We start from the raw sequence: 16,377 nt of genomic DNA on the forward strand, positions 1-16,377 counted from the left end.
AGTAGGGAACTTTCCTTTAGTTCTCCTCCAGCTAGGCCAGTAGCAGAAGCTGGGCATACAAAAAAGGCAAAGCTCAGTATCTTGCAAATAAATGTACAGCAAAAGAAAAAGTGTAGAGTTTCTTACTATGAGAATCACTTAGCAAAATGTAAGTCAAGGAAAGAAATGATTTTTTGGTAAGGCTCTTGTATGCAGAATAAAACCAACCTTCAACTGAATCATTGTAAATTATAGTTAATTATTCCATACATGGTATGTATAATATCAGAATTTCAAAACAAACAATGCCAAAGAATACTATCTCATTCTTGTGTGGACCAACATTTGCAGAAAATTTCAAAATGGTCTCATAAACTTTACCAGGGAGCAACATTACAGACACATATGTGCATGCACTGGGTTTTATTTGGGGACAGGAAGGAGAGTTGTTTTGAAATGGAATGAAAGTAACCAGATTTAGTTTTAGTGCAGAGAGATATTTTTTTAATAACTGCACCAGATGAAACTATATATTCTGACCCTATACTCGTTAAGGAACCTTTAGGAAGTAATAAATCACTAACAAAAAGACTAAAATTGCTTTAACCATTAGGACTGGAGTTCAGAAGTGGTCCAACAGTATAACCAGCAATTTCAAGTTTTGAGCATGAGGAAAGCACTCTAATGCTAGCTACTGAGAGGCTGTAATAAATGTGGGCAGGAAAAACTGTACATTTCAAGTGTCTGGGAAGGGATGCAGCTAGCCTTCAGCACAAACCACAGGGGCACTAGTTCCCAAGTGGTGAGAGCTACCATGCTGCAAAGTTGCAAGTACATCCCCAGAAATATGTGGAACATGGTAACCAAGCCTTGTGGGATCACCCTGGCTCCACAAGAGCAACCCACTGTTCCCCAGGAAGCTTGCATGCTGGAAAGTACCACGCAAAGATATTCAAGTGGCCCTGTATGGATAAGAGGAGCTTATTAATGCTGCCTCAGCACCCTTTCTGCTAGCAGGGCAGCAGTGATGCCACCAGTCACAGTGAGAAGAAAATTATGGCAGCCTTGGGGAATCAATAAAAAGGAAAAGGCAACTACCATGCAGTAACAGCTCCAAAGGGGCTGGAGATGAGGAAGGGAAGCAAATGAGGTGCTCAACACTACATTTGCTCAAGTGATTCCTGCTGTTTATTAAAAAAATTGCTGCTCAGAGAAAGGACTGAATGTGAACAGGTAGGAAAACAGCCAGTCAAGGCTGTGATCTCAGCAGCAGTATGAATGCTTGTTTTTCAATCAGTTCATTTACCCAGTCTGACTGGTTCACGCTGTGGCCACATATGCACCTGCACCAGTAAAGTACCAAGGTGCCAGAATGACAGGACTGTACGGCTGGGACCTGCGACAGGGGTTGCATATGACCAGCAGTGCCACCAAATATTTTCACATAAAATATCCTCAGTGTTGGTAATTTGCTGTAGGAGGCACAGCTTAGTCTTTACAAGTACCATAGATTCTTTAATGTGAAGGCTTAATATCTGTTTGAACAATTCTTGTGAAAAGGTTTGGCCTAACCATCTTGATGTTTATTATTAACAGAGACCTTAGGAACATCACGCTGCATGGATTTTGCCCTAAATTGGTCTGGATATTACCTACCCAAAATGCCTTTCATACTATGTCAAAGGCATAGGTCTTTGGGGGGGGTTAACAGAATAGTATCCAGGTGGATGGAAGACAGAAATGCAACATTATAATTATATACTTCATGAAATTATGACATTTTGAAAGCTAGAAAATTATTTTGTTTCATAAACATATTATGTTATTATGGACTACTGGATTACTGACTGTAAGCAAATAACTGCAGCTTAAAGAATTAACTTGTTTAAGCTGTGACATTTTTGCTAAAACATCCTTACCTTTTTAGTTGCAGTGAGAATTCACACTGCTTCTCTTAACAAGATCTTGTTTCATTGGAAATTTTTTAGCCTACTATGAAGTGATTCCATAAAGCAGGGCAGAACTAATGGCTTTATTAAGTACCTTTACTTCAGGCTAAATGGAAGGAGAAATTACATCCCACTTACATAGCAAAACAGCTGGAACCAGCAGAAGCCACAACACAGTGCAACAGAAAATATAAAAAGGCCTGATCAGAAGCTTGACAGGTTCACTGACTCAAAATACAGGGCTAGGGAACTGTCTGTCTAGCTATGTCAAAAAGGGGTGCAGTAATCTAGGAGGAAGGTAGTACTGAAGAAGCATCCAGAAACAGGGCACCAAAAACAGACAGGCAAATTTTTGACAGGCCTACTTCAAGATATTTAACGTCACAGTTGGGTTTCCTTCCATGGAGCTCAAGGAAACAGTACACTACAATCTTTCTATGTCAAGAGAAGGGAGCAGAAGACACACTTGAGCCAGTCTGTCTCTCTAAGATCACAAACGTGCAAGGCTTCAAGTGTTGGTTAGTGCTTGACCTGACAAAAAGGGCAACAACAGAAACAAGGCAAGTTGAAGAAGTTGAAAGACACCTTATTTCTGCATCAAACGTCTTTTTTGGTTGGAACAGGGCTGATAACATCTTCTAAATTCTGTATACTGCTTTCTCCTACCCAACAGCAGTTATGAGTAACTATTTCCAGTTCAAATTAAAAGCTTTTGAAATACGTATTTTCTATAACACATTTTTCCTTATGGGACTTTGCAATACCCTCTCCCCACCATCACAAAAAAAACCCCACCAAACATACCCCAGGGCACCGTTTTTTGTAAGTATTATTGTTAGAGGGAGCAAAGGCATCTGAAAAGGGAAACTCCAGGAGTGGGACTACAAGAGTTTGGTACTTCTATGCCTTGGTGACAAGTCCGGACTTTTTGTAAGCAGGAGAATTGCCAAAGAATTGGATATGAGATGGGAATGAGAAACTCCAACACAAGGAGGAATGTAGTTAGGTGTGCCTGGAAACTGGCAATTGAGGACTATCTGATCAGCAAAAAGAAATGATTGTGCATCTGTTCACTACTTGAGCCATGTGACTTTCCTACTTCCTACTTTTTCTTTTTTTGCCATTCTGCTTTGGTCATTTCCATAGCATGTCAGCAGTTTTTCTTGTTCATCATGAGCCCATATATCTTCCTTGTTGTTACAGGATCTGTAAGTCAGCCAGAGGTCTGCAATGGAACTGCTTAGAGCCATTTTCCTTCCACGAGTATACCAAAACCACTTTAAAACTTCTAAACTCTAAAGCTGTGTTTCATTACAGCCCCAACTGAAACAAGGTGGCTTTAGAAAAAGAGGAATGAAGAGTGAGGCAGATTATAATAAAAGGGTATGTATAAAGGTTTCCTCTTGCACAGTATGCTTGCAGAGGAAGCTGTCGATCCTTATTCCAATTTTTAGTGACTTTCTGGGCTGCACAGAACCTACATATTCTATCCTCAGTCCCAAAGAACAGTCTATCTTTCTGTCCTTTCTGAGAGCATGACCATTCTTAACTCCACTCAAGAGACTCGCTTTCCCTACATTTAAGACTATGATTCCCAGCTTGCTGTCTCTCAGTTCTCTCCTATCGCCATTTCACACTATAGAAGCTTCTTCATCTGGGCTTGCCCATTTGATCTTGGAGCAGATGCTACTGCTCACTCTATCCCACAGGCTCCATCTGGCCTAGAATGAAAAGGAGGGAAGAAAACAAAATGGCAGTATTCATCCCCTAGATCAATTCTCTGTCCTTTTAAATATATTGCATCGGGGATATTACAAGTAAACAAGATAGCATCCATTACCTTTGCCTTTAGTTATTCCATTCTCTGGAAGGAAATACATTGCTCTGCTGCTTCCATATACAAAAAGTGATAACTCCTAAAATTGCTATGTTGGTCTGAGGTGATGAAGTAAAAAAAATAAAAAAATAAAAAAATCTCTGTGAGGGTTCAGGCTGAATGGTTAAGCAAATCTTTTAAATGTATGTATTGAGTTTATCTTCATGCCACATAAAGTTCATGTATTTTCTGTAAACTGTTGATATCAATATATTAATAATAAATATGTGTGTCTGACAGGAAAATATGGTAACTAAATTCATGGTCTTGTCCATCTGTTCCTCTGCTGTTTGTGGATCTCCATATCATGGAGCTTGTTTGTGTTTCAGCTGCTTGTCATGTGTGTGTGTATATATATGTACCAGGGTTGTATGATGGCTTAATCTGCACTCATATTTTTTTTCCCTTAAGTTCCTACAGAAGTCTGTGAGGGTATGCTAGCAAATACAGGCTGTGTATACTCATCGATGAGCCAGCTTCTCTTTCTGCGCCAGGTGCTAGGCACGCATTGCAGTGGTGCATGTTTGAGGGCACAGGGAGCACCCATGTCCTTACAGACACACATGTTAACTTTGCACAGTCCCAGCGTACTCAAATGCTTCCATGCACATGTAAGGCCGAGCTTATGTGCCTTCGGCTCCACCTCTGCGTATGCCCCCCTGCTCTCCCGAGGCTGCGCGTGCTGTGGTGCACCCCACATCTTCTCCTGCTCAGGCTAAGGGGCGCGCAGGAGCGCCCTGCTCGGCGCAGCCAGCAGGCCCTGCGCCCCGGCCGCGCTTCCCGCCATGTTGTTCCTCGGGCGCGCAGCTGCCACTCTGGAAAGGAAGCCGGTCTGTGGCCTCCCCGGTGGCAGGGAGAGGCCTGGAAACGAATAGTGACAGCACGGCGGGGGCACCAGCCACCGCACGCGGGTCGCTGCCGGAGAAGGGGCTGCGAAACCGGCTGGCGCTCCGTGCCTCCCGCGCCGGGGCGGGCCCCGCCAGGCCGACCTTCAGCTTGCCCCGTCGCCAACGGCAACAATCCTGAGCCGCCAGCGCTCGGCGCTCGATTGCGGCGGCTGGGCTCCGACTCTCCCGCCCGCTCTGGCTCCGACTGGGCAGGCGGGGGTGGGAGCCGCCACCCTTCCTCTCGGCGTTGGATTAGTTGCGCCTACTAGGAACCCTGTGTTGTTGTCGGAGGCAAAATGGCGGCGGCGGTGGCCGGGGCCGCCCTGCTGGGCAAGGGGCTGGACATCAGCCTGGCGGCGCTGCAGCAGCAGGACCCCTACATCAGCAGCATCGTGGACGTGGCCAGCCAGGTGGCGCTCTACACGTTCGGGCACCGCGCCAACGAGTGGGTACGTGAGACCGCCCCTCCCCGCACCCTCTGCCGGGAGGGGCGGGGCGGGACGAGAAGTGGCCCCGCCTGTGCCGGGAGGGGGCGGGGCGTCGGGCAGGGGGCGGGCGGCAAGGAGGCCCCGCCCCTCTCCTCGGGGCAGGGAGTGGGGTGTGCGTGCTGTCATGGCTGAGGTGTGAGGGAGGGTGGCGGTGAGGGCTGTGCTGAGGGGCTGCCCCAGGTGTTGGCCTGGCCCTGTGTCCTGGGGTGCCCCTGGTAGCCCTCAAGATGGGTGAGGGGTTGGGCCTGGCTCAGGCTGTCTGGGGACTGTGGGAAGTCCCGTGGTGCCTGGGAAGTGGGTTTTCAAAGGCTTGCAGGGCTGTAAAAGTTCCATCGTGAAGGTCAGGGCTGTAAAATTTTATCGTAAATGTTAGGGCTGTACAGGCTGGGGTTTAAACTAGGGCATGGGCCTCAGGAGCTCGTCTGCCATTCAAACATCTCTAACAGACCAAAATGAGTGTAAAAGAGTGTTGGAGTTACGAATACTAAAAAGACCATTTAAAATTAAAAACATTTAATTTGGGGAATCTTTTGGTAATTTAACATTCTGGCTATTTGCAGGTAGTTCGTGGTTTACTGTGATGGTCAGCTTAGGGCCTGTGTTTGAAGAACCTGCACAATCTGCCTGTTGCTGGTTTCTTCCTCACCCGGCCTGAGGGTCACCCCGGAGGGCGGGCACCGAGGGTCACCCCAGAGGGCAGGCACCGTTTGGAAAATCCTCTCCCTGGATCTGGCCTGTGTGACACCTTCGGGTGTAGCGGAGAATTAATTGAGCGCAGTGTTTAGTCTCATGATGTCGAGCCTTTAGCCTTTTCATATCTTGTCACAAAACTTGGGTCAGCTGCCTGGTGACCTGTGCTAGCTCTAGTCTCTTGCCACCAGCCGATGAAGTTGAGTTTAGTTATTTTTTCATGGCTTAGGTGAGAGAGGTGTAACTGATGATATTGGTAAGACAGAGCTAAAGGAGGGCACACTGATGGCTAGCAAAATGCTGCCCTGATTTCAACTTCATTGACTTTCCTTTTCTTCAGGAGAAGACTGATGTGGAGGGAACACTGTTTGTTTACACAAGGTGAGGACATAATGTTTTAACATCTGTGGGTGAAACCTGTGGATATGGAAAAGCTAGCTGGGATGGAGCATGGCTGAATGAAGTAAAATGTTCCCCCTTGTTCAAGGGTGAAAGGAAACTGAAACTGGCAGAAGCAAATACAGGGAAGAAAACACTGGGAAGATTTCCAAATGTGATTTAAATCTTAATGTGGGTAAACCATAGAAAACTGTTACGTTGTTTTAAGTAGGATGTAGCATTTGCAGTTAAAAAAAAAACAAAAACAAAAAAGACCCCAAGAAACAAATAGTGAAATAAATAAAGATATTCCTTAAAGTGAGGGAATGATAAAACTTACGAAGTGTTGTGTTCCCTACTTAGGAAACTTCCATACTGCATGTGTCTGACTATTAAGTTTTTATGCATATTTCATCCAACATTTTGGATAGTTGTTTTTTGGTTTTGTTTTTTTTTAATGCTTTTAGCAGCAGCTCTGGTTGTGGCTTTTCAGAGCATTTATTCTAGCATGTATGTTAGATCTGTTGTGAAGCCTGCCCTATGTTTGGTCTTCCAAGTTAGTGCCTTAGCATTTCCCTGTGACTCTTGTTAAAATTGGAAAATAATATAGTAAGGTAAGCAGGTCTTGCAGTAGCTGCTGGGATGGGACACCAAAGCAGAAACTTTTTTCTTCAACATCTCTCTGGTAGGAGAACTCGGAAAGCAAGAGGTTATTTTCAGAAGGTGAGAGATTTATGTGTTAAGTGATAGAGGGGCCCAAGAGACTGTGAGCTTTGTGTGAAGTGGGAATGCTGGGTTTAATCCTTCGAGCTCTTTTGTACCAGCAGTAGAATTGTCATCAGTAATTTTTCTAAGCTGCTTTCAGGTAAGTGGAGATAAGATGCTATTATAATTACCAGCACAAGAGGAAATAACTAGCCCTTAGTTGTGCTAGCAGTGGAGCAGTAGTTGTGTACCAAAAACCAGAAGTAGTATTTTTTCTGGTATGTTGGTTTTAAAACTCTGGAACTGACAACATGTAACCTGGCACTTGTAGCATCTATGATCTTTCATTGTTCTTTTTATTGCCTGAGGAAGTTTCCATTTACAGCAGAGGTTGGCTACCCTGGATGCCCTATAGGCAACAGTATGGAACAGGTTGAGCTGTAATATCATACGCTGCCATCCCCATCAGTTTTAACTTTAATTTTCTGTGGCTTTGAACAGAGAAAGCCCGGTGGAAAAGACAATGCCAATAGACCGTAGGTTGGAGACCATGGGTGTTGCCTTTGTTGCTTCTCATGACTGTTGTGACAGTGTAGAGTAATGTGACCATTTTACTTGAGCAGACTTATTTATTGCCTCTCATCTTTGCAAATTCTGAGGAATGGTCAAAAACTCAGACTTCCAACTGGGTTAGCACCAGTGGAAGTGGGCTGTTTGTTTGTTTGAAGTACTGACTGTTGCAAACAAGGATTCTTGTTAAGGGTTCCACTGTTGTTTAATTTTCTGTTGACTCCAAGCCTATAATGCTGGTTCCTGTGCTTTGGATTTCATAGAGAAATCCATACACTAGCAATTACCAGAGACGACACTTTTCCCAAACATTTAGCCATCATTTTTTCCTTTTTTGTCATACTTGGTTTGAAAGTAATGTTTCCTTTCAGGATCATGATAGGTTTAACAGCTGACATTAATAAAAGTCATTTAAGTGACTTGAAGTGTAACACCCATGAATGAACATAATGATTTAGAGCCATATGCACATCTTCCACTACATCAGGTTGCTCAAAGCCCCATCCAGCCTGATCTTGAACACTTCCACTGATGGGGCATCCACAGCTGCTCTGGGCAACCTGTTCTAGTGTCTCACCACCCTCGCTTTTGTTCTTATGCTTTAGAGAGTATGGAAAAATCCTGTCTGGGATGACTGTCTGCAATTATTAACCTAAGTGTTAAAAAATACACTTGCTCTGGCCCATGCCTGAATTGTTCTAATTGCTGTTTCCTGCTCCAGCAAGAAACTACAGGGTAGATGGTGGTGTTTGAACAACATGATGGTAGTGGTCTGGGATGGAGTGGCATTTTGTAACATCTTGCCTGTTCAGAAGTTGTAGGCCTTATAACTTGGAGAGTGCACATGCAGATGTGATTATGCGGTGACTAAATCAGTGGACCTCAAATGGTAGTGCTGCAACTGTGGCATACTCTCTTTAGCTGTTGTGAGACCAATGGTGCTTCTGTTATTTCTCATACATGATGTAGGGTTTGCCATAATTAAAAGGATTGCACAAAACACTGCAAGAATCAATTGTTACTTCCTTGGCAACAAAATTAGTTTTTTCTAGTATCTCTTAGAAATAAAACCACAATTTTGGAGAACTATACGATGAAGAAATTCTAGTAATATCTTTTTTTTCTTGACTTGATTTGATTTCTACTTGATAATTTTCAGATCGGCTTCTCCCAGGCATGGTTTCACAATTATGAACAGGCTAAGCATGGAAAATCGAACAGAACCTATTACTAAAGACCTTGATTTCCAGCTGCAGGACCCTTTTCTACTGTACAGAAATGCCAGACGTAAGTATGTGATATGTTGGGTTCCTCTTCAGTCTCTTGGTTAAGGCAGTCCAAATGATTAGACCACAGCTTTCAAGGGCTGAAACTAGCTGGTTAAGAGTGACAATTGAAGGAATACATTTTGCTTTTTGATGTGCTGAAAGAGAAGAGTTGTGCAGTGCTTCCTAAAATGCTGCACTTCTGAAGAAAGTATTAGAAAGTGCTCTAACAGTAATCTCTTCATTTAACTAAGAAATAGTAGACTTTTGTGGTCGTGTGTATGTAATGAGCTTAGAGACTTCACAGAGATATTGCGTGTGTTCTGAATATGCCCTAGTCAGTGTCGGAAAGTCTTGCCATAAAGCAGATCTACTGAGGGTCATCATAATATTTGTAGTCTTGGTTTTCTGCATAAAAATAGACAAATGCAGCCAATTTCAAACCCTGTCTTCTGTTCCAGCTCCAAAATACTATCCTTACAGCAAGTTGGAAGGCAGGTTACTTCTCAACTATTAGGGGTAACTCTTGACAACATAGTGTTGAGCCTAATTTAAACCTTCATGAAAGACAAAGCTTTGGACTCTGTGTTTATCTTGCATTATTATTTTTATACAAGAATTAGCAAGTGTCGGGCAAACTCAGAAATAAGTGGAAGACATGAGGAAGCTGTGCTTTTACATGCAGGTATACATAAAGATGTTACAATGTTTCAATTATATGAGAATGAGCAGTTATAAATACAGAGTTTATATCTGTACTTAGAAGCAGAGCTGTAGTATGATCTATACTTTGTGCTTGATGCATAAAAGCAGATTGCAAAAATGTTTTATGTAAACTGTGATGCAGAAGTGGTCCCTCTGGATGAAGTAAAAGCAGAGGAAATTTTTGACTTGCAAAGCAGCCCAGTTTGATAATCTGATAGACCTTTTTACTTCATAAACTAATTTGGAGTTGGAAAGTATATCAAGAGGGAATCCTATTGTTCACAAACACTGTGTGGTAGAAACAACAGAAAATTAACATTTTAAATAGCCTAAATGAAACTTCTGGTTTTGAGAGTATTTGATAGGCTGACAAAGAATTGAAATTCCCAAAGAAACTGAAAAGAAATGCAGACATCTCTAGGCAAACCTAGACTAGACCAGACATTAACATTTTAAGGACCATGAGACCTAGTTACCCTGTCTGATTTTGAAGAGTCTTTCCTATGTATATGTAATCTTTTTTTATCTCATTTTGAAATTCCATTAGGAGTATATGTATGTATATGCTAATATCTACCTTTTGAAATGTGATGTATTCATTTTTCATTTTTGTTGAGACAATTGGCATAAAGAATAATTAGAAGTTGTAACTTTATGCTGGCATGAAGTAAGAGTCTGATTACTACATGTAAACTGTGTTTCATTTGGCTTTTTATTAGGAGAAAAATTGGGGGCTTTTGGGGGGTGTAAGCTGTTTGTTCCCCAAGAGCTGGCAGAATTTTAGATTTGCAGGGTCTCAAATATAAGTATTAACATGTGCTTCTCTGCGCTGGGCCTATGTCCTTGTCCAGGTCTTTTTGGCTAATTTTGCAACAGCAGAATGCAGAAGAGCTTCTTTTCTGGGTTCTTCTGTCTAAGCAGTTGTTCTTTTAGGGTCGTTACTGTTGAACTGTGTGTGCACAGCATCAGGGCCTTCTCTATTTCTCACACTAACTCACCAGTGAGGGGGCTGGGGTGCACAAGAATTTGAGAAGGGGCACAATTGACCTCAACTGACCAAGGGGATATTCCACACCATATGACATCTGCTCGGCAATAGAAGCTGGGGAAAGCAGGAGGAGGAAGGGGGGGATGTTGGAGCTACAGTGTTTGTCTTCCCAAGTAAATGTTACATGTGATGAAACCTTCCTTTCCTGGAAATGGCTTAATATCTGCCTGCTGATGGAAAGGAGCGATTTAATTCCTTGTTTTGCTTTGCTTGTGCACACAGCTTTGCTTTGCCTATTGAACTATCTTTATTCTCAGTCTGGGAGTTTTCTTACTTTTGCCCTTCTGATTCTCTTCCCATCCCACCAAGGGGAGGGAGTGAGCAGCTGTGTGGGGCTGAGGTGCAGGCTGGAGTGAAACCTCAACACCTATGCTGACATTTGCCAGTGGCAACATGAAAGTAACAAGATCTTTCTTTCAGTTTAGGATCTCTCAGCCACAAGACCTGATAGCTCCTTGACCTCATGGCACTCTTTACTGTATCATTCCTTAAGTGTAACCATGAAAAAAGAAATAACATCCACAGCCAGTGTACTCCTGGTTTTATGAAGTCATCTTCAGCCTGGGCCTGTGGGTCTGATTTTTACCACAGTTAGCTGTTCGATCTAACCATGGATAAATCTGTATCTGTTATTTAAGAATTTTTATGTCTTTTCATCAAAAGAGATGATTGATCAAAGAGAGAAGATTCATATTTGCTCTGCTAAATAGATCCACTAGCTTAGGATTTCAGTTAGTATCAATTGTGTTACCCCTAGTTTATTATCTTCCTAAAATACTCTTACAAAGGCTTAATCTGTAGTTCTTCAAGAAAATTGAATGTCTTGGTACTTCAAAGGAAAAATTGTTGTTTTCTCAGATTTTCATGGAATCGTTTGTGTTTCCAGAGCAAACTGGCATTACAGACCCATAGAAGAAAAGTTATTTACCACCTCATTTGACATCTCCAGGGGTTTTTTCAGGTCCCTACAGATCGTTCACGTGGTGATTTGTCCACCGAGATGCAAATACCTCTAGCTGTTTCTTCCTTACTGTGTATTTCAAAGCCTTTGCTACATAAAATAAAGGAACCTTCTCAACATGAAGTATTTGTTTTCACCAGGGTCTCATCCAAACACAGTTCTGAATTTCCATCTTGAATTTTCTATATTAATATTTTCCTTGTGTTTTGCTTTATTATACAATTATCCTTATAATTTTTGCAAAACTAAGGCTTCAGGCTTCTGCCTTATGAAAAGAAGTTTTCATCCAAAACTGGGGGTTTTAGGCCCTAATCTTCAATTATTATTTTCATCTCCTGCTTCCAGATACTAACAAGGAGTACTCAATAATACCTGTTTACTTGGAAAAACAGTGGACAGTTTGGCAGTAATACTTAACAGGATCTGGAAACAAGTTATCTTTTCCTAACCTTTTTTTTGACCTGGTTACTTCTTACTCTATTTTTCATACATATCTGCATATTAGATATAACATAGCAGTTTCCTGTGTTTTTTTTCTAATCGGTGTAGTTGCTTTCCCATATAACAGGCCTTACATTTGGGTTTTGTGACAATGCAAATTTCAGAAAAATGCAAAAGCAAGTATTTGGAGGAATAAAGAAGTGTCCTGCCCAGTGTTTTGTTTCTTCCAATACTCTGCATGTTTGTTGAAATCAACTTCATTTCAGTACAGCTGAGTAGCTATGTCTGGTTGTATCACAGAGTCTAAAATAAATGCTCTTGGCAGGAAAAGGTGGTACTTCTGTACCAGACAAGTCCACCAACCTGTTGTCATGTTATAGCTATCATTTTGTGAAGACTGCTTTGCATCCAGTATATGATTACAATAGAAAAAGCTTTCCAAAATTATACACAACAAATACAAGTTTTATGAATTCTTAAAATAAGGAAAGGAATGTTTTGATCTTAGGTTTTACTCTACTGGGTTTTATATTACTTCTGTTGTTCCATATGATCTTGGTCATCTGAAGCTGAAATGCTGTCTAAACACCGTGTTGCAGACACCTACAATCTAATCCCAGGATTTTTCAGGCTGGATTTGAGATCCATGCCAGTTAATGTTTGCACTGATCCAGTATTTTCACAGAAAAGATTAGTTTGGGAGGTATGTTAGGCTAGAGCTAAAGTTATTAATTTCAAAGCCAGGAGGGAAGCTGAAATTAGGGTTTTTAATGCCAGGAGAATTCCATGTCCACCAAGAAACAGAAGGTTTATGGATCGTATAGGTATTTTCAATGTGACCTTTAATCTTAACTGTTTAAAGTTCTTTCAGATTCTTTCTAAGAGCAAAACAATAGTTCTGTTTTTGTTTAGATCATCTAATGATTTTAAGGTTTTAAAAAATTTCCTGAGTTCTGTATTTGAGTAATCTTAACTACATAATTGCTACTTTTTTCCCTATTCTTTGGTGATATTTGTTGTGAAAACCAGTGTTTAGAGCCTGTTGCATAAGACTATGCTGATTAATATCAAAAAGTTCAGAAGAAATGCACAACTGTAAATTACTGGTAAAAATAACTTCATTTTCGTCTTTTAGCACTGATCTGCTATATAATAATTTACTCATAACTATTCCCAAGTATATATTGTACCAGCTGTATATGGGTGTGTTTTGGGGCAGTGAATTATTTCTTGAGTTGACTAATTTATTGTTTCATCACTGAATACTGTTTTTTGTGTTTACAGGACACAGAGAATTTTGAATATTAAGTTGCAAGAGTTAGCTTCACCTTGAGCATTTCAGCTGCCAAAAAAAAAATACAAGATCCTACCTTATAATAGTTAGTATGCTAATTATGATGATGATGATCTGATACAGGGTAATTGGGTGATTTTATGCTATAGCAAGTGGAGAAAGAAATTGTGTGACAGATCAACGAATACTCTATATCTGACTAGATTCTGTACCTATTTGGGCATAGAAGTTAGTTTTTGTTTCTGTGCCATGTTAGTAGCAAGGTTGATCATGTCATCTCCTAAGCTTGAAACGGAATGAAGCTTCCTAGTCAGATGCGACATTTTTCCACTGAACTTGAGATTTTGCAGGGGTTCAGGAAGTGGTACAAAAGCAGACCAGACATGCCTGGTTTTGGTAAAACTGTCTAGACACATGTGATACATATATAGCCTCACACTAGTTTCAGTTGTCCAGTTTAACCTGCCATCATATGTCTGTCAGAACCCTAAAAATTTAGTATTATTTTCTCGGATTCCCACACTGCAAAGCTATCCACTAGATGGGATGGGAGAGAGAGGGAAGTTTGCCAGCTGTCCAAAGAAATAGCGTAAGTTTTGTTTTTTGTTTGTGGGTTGTTTGGGGTTTTTTTCCCCTGTAGGTCATAATAATTTAGTTTTAATATATGGTTGGGGGCAAGTGATTGTAAAATGTTTAGGAAAAGTTAATGGTGTATATTTTCTCAGACTAACATTTTTCATTCTTAAGTTCTATGTTACACCATCCTAGAGCCCTCTCAAATAGAACAGCTCATCTTCTTGGAGGCTGATTGTGTCTCGTTTCAGTTCACCCCTCTAAGTAAATACATCCTGGTAAAGTATACTAAATGGGTAACAAGTGTCCCATTTCTGTAGGTGTTTCTGAAAACCCATTACCCTGCAATAGCATTTCTCTTGTGAAGAACATCTTAGTTTGAAGACTATTAGAAGTTTACTTCTGAAGGGAAAGCAGGAGACTACAGCAGTAGAATTTGTGTGATACGTAAAAACAAATGTCATGAAAAACAGTCTTCCTTTGGATACTATAGTGTCTTTTTTTTTTTACCCTGAAATAGATTCTTAAATCTATACTACATTATATATTCTGTAATTCAGAATTTTAAATTTCGTCTTTTTTTCTGAAATGATTTTTGAGAATGAAACCAGAATTTGGTGGTTAAATTTACTTCTGTATATATTTAGATTCAGCCTTCTGCATATTGACCAAAAAACAAATACTTGCTCAATTGTTTCCATTGAGACAGGCAAAATAGATATTTCGGGATTTTGTTTTTATGATGTAATAGAGTTGCTGTTTGTTTTTTGGTTTTGGTAAAACTGTCAATTTAAAATGGAGAGCCTTATTTATTAGCCTCCTATGGGGCAACATACAGTAGCTGGTCCAATAACAAAAAAAAAAAACAACAAAAAAACCCAAACACCAAAACAGGATGAACACAGTAAATTGAAATGTGTGTTCAGTTGATTATTCCCCAGATGCTCATTGGTCTTTTTGAATTTTGAAATAAATACCTTTAGATGTTTTTAATTTCATTCAGTTTGTATTATTTTTCTTTAAATTCAGTGGTCTGCTGATTCAGAAATATTACGTGGCTTTCTGTTGCTGCATCATTAAACAAAACACAGTGTTTTTGTCACAGCTGAATAACTTAAAAACAGGTTTTTTTAGATTAAGTTTGGTTGCAGAATTATTATTCTGGTCTGCTAGAACCTGCACGATTTGTTGAAGAAAATATTTCTGTAGCGTAAAACTCTTTGAAAAATTTTTGTCAATGTGGAAAAAAGTGTTTGAAAAGTGAAAGCTCAAACTACAGAAACTTGAAGTAATTTTGGCAGAAGGACCCTGCCCTCATTAGAAGTATGTTCTTCTCAGCCTATTGTTTACTAAACAGATTTGGCTAAAGCCTGTTTTTTAAAATCTTGCCTGGACTGACTACTGCCATTTGTTCATGCTTGTGGTTTACCTGAGGTTATGTCCGTGGAAACATTTTTGTCTCAGAGAAATAAACAACTCACTCCTCCTTCTTCCGATTCTACTTTCTCTCCTTTGATCAGCATTATAAAAATTCATCATGCATCCAGCAAGACAGAACAGCAGCAGAGGTCACTATTATCTTGCCTGGATGTTATTGACCTTAAGTGAAAACTCAGTTTTGCTGAGAGCATTAGAATGCTAACACGTTAGGCATAGATACTGTTTCTCTTTTCTAAATTTAAAAGGAAAATATACATACTGAAAATATACTAATGTTGTAGAGAGCTGATTCTAAGCCCAGAAAATTAACATCATAGCATAAGCTTTGTCACGTTACATGCATTTTTATTTTTTTTAAACCTGTTTTACAGTTTGTGTCCAATTTAATTATTTTATAGTTTGTCATGTACAAATTTTCTTGAGAGAAGCAAATAAATAGCAGGAAGAAACTTGCTTATCAAATGCATAGTGATTATGATTATTTTTTTTTAATGTGAGATTCTGTAAAGCGCTTAGTTTACAGACTTCCTTGTACCTACACTCAGAAATCATCTGTTCTTAGACCAGTTTATAAGGCATATATAAAAACATTACTAATTTCCTACTACATTTTCCATGTGGTATCTCCCTTTGTGGTCTATACTTCAATCGTCTAATGATTTTAATGTGCTTAGAAGTTGGTAAAAATTGTGTCAGAATGTCAGGAAAAATAATAAACTGCCCCTTGGAAATGGTATAGATATTTATTTTCATTTTTATAAATAAACCCATAAAATAAGTACATTATATTTTAGACTTCTGTGCTTTCTGTCTCTCATTTTAATTTTCAAGGATACCTAAAAATCTTTAAAGCTTGCCTGTTGAATATTATTGTATTTTGATGGCATAAGTAAATGCTGTTTTGCAGTCGGGTGTGGATGGACATGCAGCAGTGCTGGTTCAAGGCAGGTGATTTTTAAGATCAGGAATCATGACCTTGCTGTCTAGTGAATAGTTGGTTTGCCTGTTCTAGAGTATACAACTTGATGCTGCTGGTTTTGAAACCTGTAACTAAACTCTGCTTGAGTCTATGGAAGCAGGAGTAGATCTTTAATGTAGTGAAAGGGACTGGATAATTTGTTGTAGAGC

The 16,377-nt window shown here is 40.2% G+C and overlaps 2 protein-coding genes across 2 annotated transcripts in view; one reads left to right on the plus strand and one right to left on the minus strand.

The window, feature by feature from the left end:
• Positions 1 to 16,377, minus strand: part of CACNA1C (calcium voltage-gated channel subunit alpha1 C) — a 493,743-nt gene that overhangs the window by 473,413 nt on the left and 3,953 nt on the right. The window lies entirely within an intron of this gene.
• DCP1B (decapping mRNA 1B) overlaps positions 4,618 to 16,377 on the plus strand; it is a 47,298-nt gene continuing 35,538 nt past the window's right edge. The window contains exons 1-3 of the mRNA XM_055711045.1: positions 4,618 to 5,140; positions 6,210 to 6,250; positions 8,682 to 8,809. Of these exons, the coding sequence (XP_055567020.1) occupies positions 4,988 to 5,140; positions 6,210 to 6,250; positions 8,682 to 8,809 (322 nt within the window). The 5' untranslated portion in view covers positions 4,618 to 4,987. The remainder of the gene's footprint in view (positions 5,141 to 6,209; positions 6,251 to 8,681; positions 8,810 to 16,377) is intronic.

This window comes from Falco cherrug, chromosome 5 (assembly GCF_023634085.1).
Source record: "Falco cherrug isolate bFalChe1 chromosome 5, bFalChe1.pri, whole genome shotgun sequence".
In the NCBI taxonomy this organism is placed as follows: domain Eukaryota; kingdom Metazoa; phylum Chordata; class Aves; order Falconiformes; family Falconidae; genus Falco; species Falco cherrug.